We start from the raw sequence: 16,904 nt of genomic DNA on the forward strand, positions 1-16,904 counted from the left end.
ACTACAGCTAGAGCGCCACATACACTAAGGGGAAACTGGCATCACTGGGCTTACACAGACTGTCTCATAAACCAAAGCAAACATGCTGTAAAGAAAATATAGCTACGTATTTCAAATATTTTGCTCTTTGATGAGATTTTCCTCCACCCATTTGCAGCCTTGCTCTTAAACATGAACGCTGAAAATGATTTTGAACCATTCTTTTGTTTCTGTGAGAAAAAAAACATCTGGTATTTGATCAGATTTTTTGGATCAATCTGGTTAAGTTTTGTACATGTCAACATCATATCCTGGTTAAGGTTTTATTTCAGATGAATACTGTGGCATAATCCAGTTTTCTTAACATTGCTTACTGGTACAGAACATAGTGGAATGGAAATACTTTACCCAGATGGTCAGAAACCTGGATACTACAGGGATATGAATTGGCAGATTTCTTTTGTCTAGTGTAAATGTCAGATCATGAATATGGTCAAAGCCAGGTCAGACTCAGGACTATGAATCTCTTGTACATGCATACACACTCACAGTAGCTACTGCAGTTAGCCTCTGAGACTTCAACAACTGTTTTAGAGTGCAGAGATTGTTCCAAGAAACAATATTTTTGGTCTTCACACATCAAATTGCATGAATGCATGTAGACTACAGACTGTACTGGACAATAATTTACTAAATGAACATCATGGTAAAAATTCTTGCAAGTACTGACTGAGACCATAAATTCATTAGGAAAATGTTTGCTGAGTACCAAACTGAGTGAGAAGTCAGGTCATTTTCCCATACAATCAGAATTTTCCAAGTCTGCTGGCTGTTAAAAAAATGCAGGTTTAGGTTGGTTGGTTTCACTTTTCAGGCCTGGAGGCTAGATTGACTTTTATACAGTCTATGGAGGAAAGAAGTTGTGACATAACAACGCATATCCTTTGAAAAAATAGTGAATAAAACAATAAATAAAATATATTTTCTCCAAGCAATTTTGGTCACATTACATTGCAGTATTAAAATATAACATTATTAAAGCCACAGATCCTGAATGCTAAAGGCATAATATATACTGTATAGTCTATAGATTGAAACTGGACATTAAAGCACCACTTTTCAAAATTATTTCAAAACAAGCAAGATAAAATACATCAGGATAACTAAAAATGACAACACTGTACTTCTGCTTAATTTCCACTCATTCTGGTTCACACTGTGCTATGGAGCTATAAAGTACTCAGTTTGAAATAATGACAGCCTCTCTTTACAGTGTTGGGTTAAGTAATTAATCTCACTGATGTATGAACAGATTAAGTAAATCTTTAAACACATAAAAACACTAGAAGTTCATATATCCTCAGAGGCACAGTGTACGGTATGTATAGTACAACCCTAGCAACTTTTGGCAACTTGTAGTTTTGTAAAGTTGGAGACAGTGATTCCAGCAAGCTTCAGGATTGTCATCTTTACCGGCAGCTGATTTCACTGCAGCAGTCAGTACAAAGACTGTCAAAGATGAATCATCACATCAGGAATTGGACTGATAGGCAGCAGTTTTCATTTAGTTTGCTGGGTTGTTACTTAATTTTACTCTGTGATTTAGTTCTCCCTGCTCTAAACATTTTTTCTTTACAACCCCCTGGTATAATTTTACACATTTTTACTGTGCGCCTTGTCTTCATCGCACTTCCTGTCTCTGCCACTGACATCATATTCCCTGTCTTCCTATAGTCAGACTGCCAAACAGATCAATTAGAGACCTTAATTTGAGGAATTCAAGTAAATTGGGTGCTTTTGCCAGACCAGGGCTGCAGCCACTGAGAACATTGAACTCATATCCTCAAACTTTTTTCTGGGAATTGCAATGCTTTAATGATGAAGGAAGAGGTGCATTCTATGTTAAAACTGAGATTTAGTTTGTCGTTTATAGGCTGATTCAAGTAGTTTTATTTAAAATTTTGTATATCGGTTTCATGTGTAATGAATTCAAGCAGAAGACCATTCTAATTTTGACAATGTGAAATGTGCTACTTTTAAGAAAAACTGACATGAATGTCATGAGTTATTGTTTATTGATCACAATCTTGATTTTTGCTGTGTTTAGTTGGCTTTGAAATAACTTTCAAATCTTAAGTAAAAAGTAAAACACTGGAGTGAATTGGACCTCAGTTTTAGGAATAGCTCTGATTCTTTACAAAATCAGGAATCACCCAAAAATGCTTTATTAATATTACCTCTGTTTCATATGTGTGTGGTGTAGAAAACAGTATATTTAAGTGTCTGTCACATTGAATTGAGTAAACTTGATTGTTATCTCTTTTGTGTGTGTGTGTGTGTGTGTGTGTGTGTGTGTGTGTGTGTGTGTGTGTGTGTGTGTGTGTGTGTGTGTGTGTGTGTGTGTGTGTGTGTGTGTGTGTGTGTGTGTGTGTGTGTGTGTGTTTCCAGGGTGGTTACGCTGCCTACAGATATGCCCAACCTACTGCTGCCACAGCTGCTGCATACAGCGACAGGTAAGATACAAACTGGAAGAACCAAAACTGCGCTGGATTCATTTACGCCAATCAGCCACAACATTTAAACCACAAAATGACTGTATCTTAATTGCATTGAAGACCAGTCAGGTTGCCCATTCTGTGTCCTGTCCACCTCCATCCCTTACAGACTTTCTATAGGATAATGCTTCCTACCACACTGCAACTGTTGTGAATGTAAATTCAAACTGTTGACTTGGTCTCTAAATGCTCCACATCTCAATCTAACTGGGCATGTGTGGGAAATCCTGGAAAAACAAATCTGAGCCATGAAGACCCACTTTACAGCTTCCAGGATATGAATAATGTGCTACTAACGTCTTGATGCCGGATACCACAGGACACCTTCAAAAATCTGTGGAATCCAGCTCTTAATCAGTCAGAGCTGTAGAACCTACACAGTATAGGGCAGGAGGTTTTAATATTATTTCTGATTAGTGTACATGACAGTGGCAGCATTTACAAGTACAATCAACTGCAGAGCAAAATGTGTTTTTGTGGTCCAACTAAATTGTTCTTTATGATTCAACCGTGCTTTTATTAGCTTTAAAACATGTTACCTAAGTTAAATTTAAAGTTAAAGCAACCCTGGAATCACTATGACTCAATAACTTCCATCAACTTTCCGAAAGATAAACTTGTTGGGAACTTGTGATTAAGGATCTTTAAATTCACTAGTAAAAGCTCTCACTGCTAAGTTGCTCTTTTTGAACAGATGTGCCATTTCTTCCACTTTTTTTTAACAACTTCTAATTAGTCACTGTTAGTTAAATTGCATCATGAGTGGGATAAAAGGATATGTGTCGTTTACATGATCAACAGGACCAATCATTACTGTGTGTAACAGTGGACACAGTGCCACCTCTCAGATAGACAATGAAGCTGAATCAATACCTCAGAGAAATTCTGAACATTAGAGCATTGTTACAGTCTTATTGCATTAGATTGCACTGCAGATTGCAGAGACTTCCTTTTGATACGCATTTACTGTGTAAGTGATACAATACAACAGAGAATCCGAGTTCTAGTTAAATAGTGAAAATAAGGTTCATGAATATTGTAAAGGGGCTTGGAGTTGAAATAGTGGTTTCTAGGGCTGAAATGGTGTTTGAGTGTGCTTTATCTCCCATGTGCCTTTCCCCATTTTATTAATAATAAATATATTCATAATGCAATGAATATTTTTGTTAAATTAGTAAGCACTGCTGTGTAATTTTAGTTTAGAATTGCATGGAACTTGCAGTTGCCTTTTGATTAAATATTCATCCTCTCCCTCATTTTACCTAATGTGAGCTTTTTTAGGGAGTTTGGCTTGAATTAACAATATTGTGTGGCAGAAATGTGATCCATGGAAGCCAGTAGCACAAGTCAATAGTGCAGCTAATATTTTAACAGGCAAAGCAGGTATACAGTTGGTATACTGGAAAGGAACTATCATGCTTATGAATGATGGTGTCATATTTGCCAAGGGAGAATTAACTGGGAGCCAAGATTAGAAGTGAAGAAGATTTATTCCACCACCTCTTTGCTTTTATTCAGAGCAGATCAGGGAAAACGGATGCATAAGATTAAAGCAGTGGTCCTTTCCTTCCCAAAACTCTTAATGTGACATGTTGATCATAAATCCGGGCCACAAGAGGAAATAATAAGCAATGAATAGAGAAACGCTATTTGTGTGAATGTGTGCAATTGCAATAAGAATTGAAACTCTGCTGCCAGTGTTGATTACTGATCGAGTGAGGACTTATAATAGACTGAAGGGGCTGTGTATTCTGTACTAACGTTTAAAAATGCAACGTGCATTATGACTTTCATTCATTATGTAAATTGTAATCATGCATGTACTTGATATGCATCTACAAAAAATGTATATTCTGTTTATCAAATAAGGTTTAATAGGTCTTTGTGCAAAGCAAAGCATTTGGGAAATTGTGTGGAATTTTCTCAACTATGCAGTTTCTTAAATATTCTGTCAATACAGTGAGATTAAATGTTACTAAAACACATTTTATTACTTAAACTCTTCAAGTCAGGATTAGGATTCCCCCCTTTATGTCTGACAGTAAACATTTGGGTATTTGCATGTTGTTAGACTTGTACACATGCACTCAGTTTAAGAGGTGGAGAGCAGCTGAAAGTGCTGTTTTGTAATGATCGTGACTGTGATTAATAACTATTTATTACAGCGGAACTTTAACGTATTAATTTCGATTAATTAATTACAGAAAAAAATAGCACGTTAGAAAAAATAGCGCGTTTAATCACACCAAAAAATGTGATTAATCGGGATTAATTAATTACAACACCTGTAATTAATTAGATACATTTTTTAAATCGCATCCCATCACTACTATTTATTAATAATTATTTTACTTATTAACCTGGATTTGGCAGTTTTTGCTCTAAAGGCTAAGTTACAGCAGTAACACAGTAGAAAGATTAAATATAAAGTTCAAATTTTAATGAATGAATGAGTTCCTACTTATAAACAAAAACATTTTAATGTGGTTGTTGTAGTTTTAGCTACATTCTAAAAAAAAACAATGATAAAACAAAATGGTTTTGCATATGAGGTATGAAGGGGTCTGTCAAAAAGCATCCATCCTTTTGAGAGTTTAGCTCCATGAAAGCTGGCTTTTCCCTCTGCCTTCCAGTGTAGCTGTTTGGAACAACTGTACCTTTTTGGTATGCGAAGGTTTACCAAGAAGACTCTTTCACCGATGTCTGCAGTGACATTAAGGAGCTGCTTGTGTACCTGTGTAGTCTTGATGTGCCCATCTGTGCAGGGCCACACTGCAATATGTGGGTCATGTTTGTGCCATGAGGGCAACAGCTGCTTTCATGAGGCAAGACTAGACCAGGTCTGGCTCATGCAGCATACAAACAAGCAGAACAGCCGCTCATGCAGACACACAAGCACAAGCACTCTTTGAGCATTCACCAATCAACACACACAGACATTTGGAAAAGCACAGACTTTTGGACGCGTTACCGGCTAAAAAACTCTTCCAGAATTTGGGAATTAATTACAGCCTGCATGTGGACATTTTGTTTTTGTTACAAGGTAATTTATCCGGCTGTCTTAAATTTGCTCGTGAAATGTATACCCTTGACATCCTTCGGTCTTGACCTCAAAAAAACAGCTATCATGTACTACCTCTCCTGAAAATAGTGGGCTGTCAACACTTATTTCTAAACATCGGAACATAGACATTTACACCAGCACTTCCACACATCACCCTGAATACTGTGCTGACACGGTATTTGATTTGTGAATCTTATCTTGAACAAGAAAAAGAACATCTTCATAAATACTCACATCAGTATGCTAACAAAACTAGGAATCCTCAGATGCTACATCTGGTCAGTCTTGCTATATGGATGCGAAATGTGGACAGTATCAAACAATATGCAGAGGAGACTCCAGGCAACAGAAGTGTGGTTCCTACGAAGAATGCTAAAGTTATCGTGGGTAGAAAGAGTAACCAATGAAGAGGTCCTCACGAGAGCAAATGCAAAAAGAACAATGCTTGCAATCATAAAATCGAGAAAAATTTTATTCCTAGGACATGTGGTGAGAAGGAATAGTATAGAGAATCTTGCAGTTACAGGTTTGTTTGCCCACCTATGTTTTTGATGACAGGTTTTGCACAAATTTCCAAAGAGACAGTGTTTAAAATTTTTTTTTTACAGCTGCTCTTTGCTGGAGGCGTTGTGTTGCTCTACTTTTCTCTTCAAAATGTTACAAAAATGTTCAGTTGGGTTCATGTCATGTCATAATTTACACTTTTTTTTTCTTTAGAAACAATTGCGTGATTATTATAATGTGCTTTGGATCATTTTCATGCTAGAATGTTCCTCTCCTGCCATTTTTCTGCTGACTGGGGGTCATCTTTTTAGCCAGGATTTTGGTATATCCACAGACATTCTTGATACCATCTATAAGTGTCATCTCCCAGACACCTTTTGTACGCATGCAGCTCCATATCATTGCACTCCCACCTCTGTGGGACACCTCATGTTTAAGTTTAATCTTGCAGTTTTGTGCCAAAGAGCAAGCCAGGGTTTATTATTTTTCTTAGACATGGTTGGCTGACATTCCACATTGCTCCACAATGCCCCGGCATCATTTTAAGGAGCACGACCAGTGCAGCCCTGATTATTGGTACTATGGCTGGTTCTATACCTCCTGATTACTGCTGCAACTGCATTTCAACTCACTTTTATTTGGTCTTGATTGCTCAAAGGAGGAAATGCTGCTCAACTTAGAAATAATGCTGTTAACGTTTAAGTGATAGTACAGGGGCTCACTCACTTCTGGTGTGTTCTATAACTCATTTTTTGTGGTTGTTTGTGGTTTTAGGGGGCTATATGCTGGAAATATATCTTGTTTGCTTGTCGCCTCTTGCCTTAAGCTTAGGTGTGCTAAGTTTATGTACAGCTCTGTGTTAAGGGATTTTGCTGTAGCAGATGTATGCCTCCTTAAAAAATGTCCCTATGCCATGGGCAGGGTTCAAAAATTCACTGTGGCTTTTATGGGAAAAGGGAATCAGGGTTTGCCAGCTCTGTTATCAGTGATTACAGGAAACAACAAAGATTACCTATGACAAGTTCAAAACTAATTGTTTCGTAATTTATTAGCCGGCTGTTTTCTATGTAAGAGCGATGATGAGTTCAGAAAGAGGAGAGTTGTCAGGAGATCCAGGGTGTTGTTCAGAGTTACGGATCTGATGCCAATTTTACACACAATAATTAGCCATAGGCGCACAAAGCAACACATGAAATCAGTTCATGGGCAATGATAAATTACTAAACACCCTACACTTCACCTCATCAGTCATTTTACAGGCATGACAGACAGCAATAAAGTCAGAGTAGCACTGACCAGGGCTTAACCACACACACATAATTACCAATGACACGGAATGAGATGGTAATTAGTATATATTAATTTCGACAATGAATTATCAGTCATTTTAAGCCAAAAATGTGTTGCTTCAGGGGGAGCTAAGCCCTCCTGTCTGCTATACGATTCGAATACTGAGACTGGGGCTGTGAAGATACCGATATCAGTATCATAGAAATAATTGTGTTTTCTTCACAAGATTCTGGTGCAAGTCGAGATTTGTATTAATGATGATGTTAAGCAGATGGAAAAGTAATTCAGTAAGCCAGTGTATACCTGCAGATCATTTTGATTGATTAAAAAGTAGCCTCTTACTAATTACATACAAGAGTTAGGATAAAGCTACTTTCATTCATGCTGCTCAGAGGATAGTCATTGTGTTTAAGAATGTTGATGCCATGAGGATGGACTGTCTTCTGATTTCTAGCACAATAATCAGATTAAAATTTGTTTATTACCCTGGTTTGTTAACCAAATCTTAATGACATTCCCCTGATCTCTAGCTGTATTTTGTTTTGTTTTTACTCTAATTAGCAAATGTTATCATCACAGTCGATGATTATCGTGGTTAACAGTGTTCCTGTAGAACATCTCTTGTTTGTCAGTCTTGCCATTGGAAGAATGTTAGCTCAGTGATGTTTGCTCAAAAGCTGTTTTTTGTGAGTCCAGTAGATAATACACAGCCATTAGAATGATCCTGATCATAGAGAAAGAAATGCTTGCTGTTTATATGAAAAGGAAATTCCTTCAGAGCAAACAACAAAGGAGTATTGTTTTGGAAAATAAAGCAAAAGACAGTTTAAGGTCATCAGCCTGCAGCACGTTCAATGTGTGCATTTTTTTTTTTTTGAAAATGTGTGTCTTTGCTGAATTCTCACTCTTTCCCCGAACCTTATGCATTTGACCAAGCTGCCAACGAGTTTGTAGAGCGGTTGAAAATGTTGTTTCGGTGTTTATCTTTTCACCTCAGGGTCACTTTAAAAATGCATTCGACTCAAATTGCATTTGAATTTGTGTTGTAGTTGCAGCTTACCACACACTCTCACATACACACTGATGATGGGGTAGCGTTCTGCGCTGCGAGATAAGATAGGTCAAATGTGGTGCTGGGCTGAGTGTGGGTGTTGGGGGGGCTGCATGGTGAATAGCAATGTCCAAAACTAATCGGGATTAACTTCTAATCGCTTCAACCACTGGGCTGCTATGCAAATCAGCTCAATTATGGGCACAGGCCCTGGGCCCTGATTGGCCCTTATCATGACTGGACTAGGACTGGGGGAGGGGAGGGGGGGCTCCAGCATGGATGCTCAATAGGAATAAACACTCCTGCTGTCTATTTCCTTCTAAAAATAGAAGACTGTCTGGGCTCTTTGATTATTTATGTCGTCTATTTTCATGATGCTCTGTGTTTTGTTCCGTTCTCTATATTATATAAGCTCTGTCTACTTCTTAGCTAATTTCCTCTGACTGTTAATCACAACCTTTGAAATGAGCAAAATGACAAATAAATGTAAGACTCAACAAATGGCTCGACAAATCTCCCCACAGTCGCTTGCCTGTCATTGAGTTTGTTGTTGATAAGAATATTTCTTTGTAAATATTTTATCATTTCCTAGCCTGTCCTCTTATGCCACCAGAAAAATAATTCATTCCTCATGTTTTTGACACTATCAGTGTTTGACGCCTACTAATCTAATTGCAACTGACTCTCAAAATGAAAGTTTATTGCCTCATAAGATTTAGAATTTGAATATACTTTGACATGCTGTCTGATAATCTTAACAGTGTCTACATTTAAAGTTTTAAAATAATTACTGCGTAATGATGGCAGATGGCCACCCTCCCTTAGCTGGGTTCTACTGGAGGTTTCTTTCTGCTAAAGTGGAGGTTTTTCTTTCCACTGTTGCCAATTGCTTGCTCAAACTGAATCCCAAAAAAATGTATGGATTTTTCTTTTTTTGTTTCTCTGTATAGTTTTGTAAGATCTTCAACATACTACGTAAAGTCGCTTGAGATTATGTTGTGAAATGACACTATATAAATAAAACTGAACTGTTATCCCATAACATTTCAGTAATGACTTTCAAAAGGCTACAGTTTACAACAGAACTAAATATATCCCTGTGCAATATCACTTAAATGTCAAGTGATTCAAAATTGTATCACCTCACAATAACTACATTATTCCTAAATTGATAAGAAGAGCATCTTCTCTTTTGAACATTAAAATAAATAAATACAGAGCCCAAACACAAATTAGAAACCCTATAATCTCTAACATCTTACTGAGTGTGATTTTATGGTCATGAAATGACGTGTGAACACCAGAACTTTCTAACTGAGTCTATCTAAATGTCTGCATCATGGCTCCATGAGGAACAGAATTTCTGATCGTTTACCTTCACAGAGATGGAATAGGATAACAAGAAGATCATTGACCTACTAAAAATCTGTAATTCCTACTGGAATTACTGTAAGGCGATACAATTGTGAATCATTTGACATTTAAGTGATATTGCATGGGGATGTATTCCCTTCTGCTGTATGCTATACATCTTTTTTATTTGTTTCTTTGCTTTTTTAGATTTTGGTAGCATGACACCAACATGTCTATGTGTAACTCTGTTTTATATTCATATTGAATCCAACTGTATATCACAAATGATTGGTAAGTAGACAAGGAAAGAACTATTGAGTAGTTTATTGGAGTGAGAACGTAATTTGACTAATCATACATTATTATGTCATGTCTGTCTACAGTTATGGACGAGTATATGCTGCTGACCCCTACAACCACACACTCACTCCAGCAGCCACATACAGCGTTGGTGCCATGGTAAGAATGTCCTACCTACCACATGTTGCTTTTGCCCATTCCTGGTCCTCTTTCCATCGTGCATCACCAAACTTTACATTTTCAACATGTATGCCATTAAAAAAATAGCAATTTAAAACTCCAAAAATGCATCTCAGACAACTATAATATACTGACATTTTCCCTTTCTTGCATTGACCCAAATGACCATTTAGTGTTGTTGAGATCAGCAATGGCAAACTAACCTTAATAATTTACTGTGACCTGTGAATTCAGGTGGTCTAAAACATCAAAAACAAGATCTTTTGTGTGATCACAGTAAGTTAGCCTTAGTAGATGTCAGGGTAACTTTTTTTTTCGATTCAAAGAATGCCTTACCTTAATGCAGCAGTGCCCATTGCTTCAATCTTGGTATTGTAGACATTGTAAGCCTCAACAAACTGACATGGAGCATGGAGATCCTTCAAAATAGTCAATAATCCTCTCTGGAAAACATTAAAGTCCCTCTCTGGTCGTCAATTTAACCCCTAAAAACATATCCCTGTGTATTGAAAATTGAAAGCCCAACCCTGCAGGTAGACAGGATAGCTCGATAGTTACGTACGAAACCCATGTGGTTTATGTTTTTGAGACTGTCCTCAGTACGCAGTAGTTTCAAGGAATAAATGCTCAGTCGTGGTGTTTACTGCTTATTTCGCTCAAGATCTTCAAGCATATAAAGGACACCATATGGATATATTAGCAAGGTAAAAACAGGCCCTCTGTGAAGGTAGCGTCCATAGAGTCATTATTTTGGGACATTTCCCACAATGTAAACATTAAGTATGTCATTATGCCAGTAGTGGCTCCAAGAATTGTATTTACTCTTTTTTTGTTAAAGTGGACCAAAGAAACTTTGCATGCTGACATGTTTGTTCCAATGTGGATTGTTTTAACATCCACTCATGATTGTCCTAGGAGCATTATAGTGTGACCTGCTGCTAGCTAGTGGCAGAATGATCTTGTTTGTGTGTGTGTGTCTATATATATATATATATATATATATATATATATATATATATTTTTTTTTTTTTTTTTTTTTTTTTTTTTTAAATTTGGTAGGTCAGTGATCACTTTACATTGTTATTGTTAGTTTAAAACATGAGCTGACCATTTTGTTAGACACAGACACTGCCTCATTCCCCCATACTGACGCCTCTTTCCTCATGCTGTTTGAAAAACACCATACATACGGGTTGTTTTTTTTCTAAAAGGAGTTAATTCATTGTCATGAATGGCACAATACATTTGAAAGCTATTTGCACTGTGCACTTGTATCTTTAAGTTTGAATTGAAACTTTAAAAAAAAAAACTTGAATAACAAATATTGGATCAGACCTACTATTGCAGATACTCATTATAACAGCATTCATTATATTAAAGAATCCTGGTTGAGATCTGGAGTTAAATGAAAATCTTATGGAAATTTTATGTTTTCAGGAATTACTCTCCTAATGACATCTGTTTTTTCTTTAATCTAATTAGGATCAGCATTCAAGACTTGCCAGTAAGGTTACCAAATGGTAACAATCGTATGTTAACTAAGAAGTCAGAAAAAAAGCGTCAGTGTAATATTTCTATCTCTAACCTGTAAATGACATGAGCAGCAATGATGTAAATCGTTCATTAAATGTATCTGAAGCATTAAATTTACTCTTGCAAATTCTTGCTACTTGGAAGTCTTGATTCTGATCCACAATAAACATGGCAAATGTGCACACAGTGAATAGTTTTTATCAAATGCCATTTTATTGATTTATTTATTTTTATCAGTCTCATGGTTCATACACGAGAACCAACTGCATTGCTGGCTATATAAAATTTATCCAACTGCTCTCCATGCAGTGCTTCATCTTCTCCCCCTCCTTCCCTATTCTCTTTTTCATTCACTGTGCATGAGCTTTTCAGCAGCGCTGACATCCCCTCACTTAAACCTAATTGAATTTGTCTGTGCTGCTAACGGCAGTCCAAATGCCACATTAATGCCGCCTGTAAAGGTGATGAATGTCTTCATGCCTTGGCAGCCCAGTCCATGTTAGTTATTATATTTCTAATTTGGTGGATACTACCTCACCCCACACTCCCTGGTAATGAAATAATTAGTCATTTTGATAATTAAATTCTCAGGGAGGAGGCGAGGGAAGGGAAGAAGTGAATGGGAAAGTGGGGAAAGACCAGTGAGAAAGACTGCTGAATCTTACCAAACAGCGCCTCTCAAACCAAACAGAAATCCAGACCCATCCACTACGTAAATGATCATAAAACTGCGGTATGAATGTTTGCAAATGACTTGAATCAATTAAAGTTCAAAGTGTCAGTTGGCGTACAAAACCTCGATCCAAGCCTTGTTAATGGCTTTACTGACAGGCATATCATTAGCGAACAATGAACTTACCTTTCAACTGTCTGTTAGCCCTACATTCACCCAACCATGCAGTAAAACCGACTCAACTCAACTAGCTCAACTAGCTACAGAGTTATATGAATGCACTGGCATACTCATTTGTTTATCTGCCATTTCTTGATACATCATTCTCCTTTTTGAACTGAAAATGTTCCACTCAAGGAACACGGGCACGATTTGTACAACTCTTCTACGTTCCCTTTTCTTGGAAATATGCTAGTCATTGAACTCGGCAGCTGATCAGGATACTTTAAAACCACAGCGCAATGTATTAAAAAAAAGTAGACACGTTTTGTTTGTTGACAACCATCACTTCAAGATATCTTTTAAGCTATTTAGTGATTCTATTACATCAGTAAGAGGAAGGGACTATCATATTTTACCAATAAAAGAGATTATATTTGCCTTTATGTCCACTTAAATACACCTGATGCTAAAAGTCATAAGTGTGAGATATATTTACTTAATTCCTACTAAGGAAGACATTTCATTAAACATAAATGTGTAAGAGAAATGTGTGTGTGTGAATCTGTTTCCACACTGGGGTATGACTGATCTGTATGCAGTTTAAATGCAGCCCGCAGGTTTTCAAAAAAAAAAAAATAAGCACAAAAATAGAAAAAGACAGGTAAGTAACATTATGTAAAAACTCCACATTATGTAACAACTCAACAAAATGTTTGACATTTTCACCTCCTTATGTAATTAGACTTTGTCTTCACAAAACAAACAGCTGTATTTTATAATAAACAGCCTAAATGAAATATGCAATTAATTTTCCTGCCTTTTGGAAAATTTATCCCATATTGGTGGCTATTACAAAATGTAAGAGTTGTAATTTTTACATGAAATTATAATTATGATAAGAAATAACCAACCAAGATGGGTGTTTTCATTCATATAAACTGTTAAACATTGTAACACAAATGTCAGGAGAGACATATGCAGTTATGCCATTAAGCAATCAGGACTACGCAAATTTGGTGCAGAAGAGGTGACAACAAAATGTTATAGCAAAAGCCCAATGTAGAGCAGTAAACAAAACCATTCCAGTACCATTCAGGTAGTATGTTCCTATTCTTGAATTAGTAGTCTGATGTACAGCGGGCTTAAAGAACAAAATGCCACAATTTTGTCTTATTTTCAGTTTAAAAAAACATACTAAATTAAAAAATACCATGAGATGTGGCAATCAGCATAACCAGTGGTGAGCAGTGTTTGTGTGGATGAGTGAATAATGTGATGTTATATATGTTGAATAAGCACAAAACAAAGAAAGATGTGGGAGAGAAGAGCTGCACTTGGACTGAGGGAGGGATTTATAGTGAGAAAACACACGACCCAAGGGCCTTCAGTTATCCTGATGGTCTGCTCACACTGGATAAGCTCACAGTTTTTGCATGGTTTTACAAACCCCAAGCAGGAGGAAGCAGCAAGAGGCCTGGTTGTTCTAAACTTCTCGAAGCCACTGTACTATGTAACCTTCCGTACAGGATAAAATTAAATTGTAGCATTTCTCTGATCTGTGCCTTAATAATAATAATTAATAATCAACACAGACGGAACTATCAATATTTTTTTCTTCCAACAATGACGCAGAATCAAAGCACTTTCCCTAAAATATCAAAAATTGCTAAAAGCAGAAAACCAAGTGAAACTAGCATGATCCATCCTACAGATTGAGCCTCTCCTCCTTCACCGTTTTGGTTCAATCACCTGTTGACTTGATTTCTTTGATTCACCTTCTCCTGCCCTTTTACCGTAGTTGTATTGACTGGATTTCTTTCACGTAGCTGTTGGCATGCACCCCTGGCATGAAGCGTCTCGCTGTGCTTGCTGCATGACGATTGCACCAGTCATGGGTCTTTTCATCCCCCATGGGTTTGCACTGGAATAACGGTAATGTAATGTTAAACCTCTAGTTGTAATTTGTGCAGGAGTCAGTGAGGCTAACGGGTGTGTCTGTGTGTGTGTGTGTTTGTGTGTGTGTGTGTGTTTTCATGTTTTTGTGTACCTTGGTGTTTCTACCAATATGTGTGTGTCTGTTTTTGCATTCTCTTGTGGGTGTACACGCCTCTGTGTGTGTGTGTGTGTGTGTGTGTGTGTGTGTGTGTGTGTGTGTGTGTGTTTCAGAACGCGTTCGCCCCGCTGACAGATGCCAAAACTCGGAGCCATGCTGACGACGTGGGGCTGGTGCTGTCCTCTCTCCAGGCTAGTATATACCGGGGAGGTTACAGCCGCTTCGCACCCTATTAGCGACACCTCCAACCCTACACTCAACCTTCCAACAGGACAGAAAGGAAAATGCGTGCGTGCGTGAATGTGTGAGCGAATGACGACGACAGAGAAAGAAAGAAAGAAAGAAAGAACGAGGAAAGATGTTACTGAGGCCTGGGTATTGCAATACATGCAGTTTGTGCATCATTTCAGCATCTCCTAAGAGAGAAGTACAAAATAAAAATTAAAAAAAAAAATAAAAAAGAAGAAGAAAATGACAGCTGATATTTTTCATCTTATACCTCAGATATTTTGTGCTGTGTATTTTGATATTGTGGGTTTTTAATTTCTAAAGATTTAAACATAGTTTATTAGCTGTAGAGGTTTTTTCCATGGTACTAATAGAGAGCTGCTAGAGTAATGATTAGGACACAAAGGAAATATTTATCAAATTCATATTGTTGGGGGCTTGTATAGAACTCCAATCCTGTAAGATAATCATAGTCACACTTTGGGGTTTTTATGTTTTGTAAGAGTGTTAAAGTGGCTATGCTACTCAAGTGTTGTTGTTTTTTGTTTAAATTTTTTTGAGCCCTCTTTGGCACTATTTTCTCTGTCAAATTAGCAGCAGTAGATTTTTTTTGTATCTATTTTTTTTTTTCCCGATTGGTTTGGGAGGAAGTGAAGAAGCCTTGGAATCATGAACACTGTCAAAAAAGGCTGGATTGGTAAGTCAGAAAAGCTGAGAGCAGCATGATTGCTATGTTTTAATCCCACCGTCTAGGAAATAATGACTTTGACTGGAGAACAAGCTGTTTCCTCGTGAATGCAACTTTTACTATGCTGTACATGCTCATTGTTGGTTTAACAAGCCCAGATATTGGTCCTTTCTCAAGACAAAATCCGATGTAGCGTGTGTGCACTCTCAAATTAACATGCATTGTAGCCCAGTTTGGTGTGCTTTTGCTTTGCATTCACCTAGAAAGAAGATTTTTTTTTTGTTGTATAACAATTCACCAGAATGCAGGAAAAATTTCAATTTTCAAATTAAACGCCATGACCTCTAGCTTATTCAGCACACATGTAAAAAAAGACACATCATGTATATATTTAAAAATTGATTTTTTTAAAATTGGAATTTATAATTTAATATACTATATTGGCATGAATATATTAACAATATTGCCAAGGCATTGACAGTGCTGTAATGATAAAAAAGACAGAGAAAACTAAATACATAACACATGATTTTAAAAATAAACAGAATGATAAAAAGAAACAAAAGAATGGAAACTTTGCTTGTCATAATTTCAGAATGGGAGCATTATCCAGCTAACATTAAACATCCATCATCATTTTTGTACTAAATCAGGTTGAATTATCAAAGACTGGAATACCAACTGAGCAAAACAGAGAGTTCCAGAAACCGCTGGTACCCTCCATGAGATTTTTTATAGCAGCACACTCCAATGAAACAGTGATGTTTTCACTGATCACTTATTGGTGATCAAGCATTTGACCTTGTGACTTTTGTTTTGCTCATGTTGATACACACAGTTGCTTGTTGCACATATCAGTCCCTCTAGGATTTCGTGAGCGTTTTTCAAGATTGTTGTGGCCTAAAATGCCTAAATTTATCTGGTCTGTGGTCTGGTCATTTCAGCCATTCTCCTAATATGTTTCGCGGTAGAAAAGTGTTTGTCAATCAATGATTTTTTTTTTTGTATCCCACCACAATGTTGCACGGGGTCCAAAACAGTTTACCTTCGCTTTCGTGAAGAACATCAGAGAATTGTTTTGCACAGTCTTCAGCTGTAATTTTTGTTGGTAAATGAGAGACATTAGAATCGGACATGTCTGGATCTTCAAACCATAAACAAGGAAGTGAATTCGGTGACGTACTTGCATTATGTTTGCGCTGGGGACCGCTATGATTGGTGAAACTCATGGGAGGCTGGACAAAATTGCAGAAAAGTTGTGGTGATTGGACAAAACTGAAATGTCACGGAG

At 37.1% G+C, this 16,904-nt stretch overlaps 1 protein-coding gene across 9 annotated transcripts in view; it reads left to right on the plus strand.

Moving 5' to 3' along the window:
• Positions 1–16,239, plus strand: part of rbfox1 (RNA binding fox-1 homolog 1) — a 260,743-nt gene extending 244,504 nt beyond the window's left edge. For 7 of the 9 annotated variants that reach the window (XM_035957306.2, XM_035957307.2, XM_055005191.1 and 4 more), the window contains 3 exons: positions 2,428–2,492; positions 10,180–10,255; positions 14,811–16,239. In XM_035957306.2, coding sequence (XP_035813199.2) covers positions 2,428–2,492; positions 10,180–10,255; positions 14,811–14,933 — 264 coding nt within the window. In that variant the 3' untranslated portion in view covers positions 14,934–16,239. Of the gene's footprint in view, positions 1–2,427; positions 2,493–10,179; positions 10,256–14,470; positions 14,577–14,810 lie in introns of all 9 variants that reach the window. The other 2 variants (XM_055005193.1, XM_055005194.1) reach the window with 1 other exon arrangement.
• Positions 16,240–16,904: the final 665 nt, after the last annotated feature.

This window comes from Amphiprion ocellaris, chromosome 19, assembly GCF_022539595.1.
Source record: "Amphiprion ocellaris isolate individual 3 ecotype Okinawa chromosome 19, ASM2253959v1, whole genome shotgun sequence".
NCBI lineage: Eukaryota > Metazoa > Chordata > Actinopteri > Pomacentridae > Amphiprion > Amphiprion ocellaris.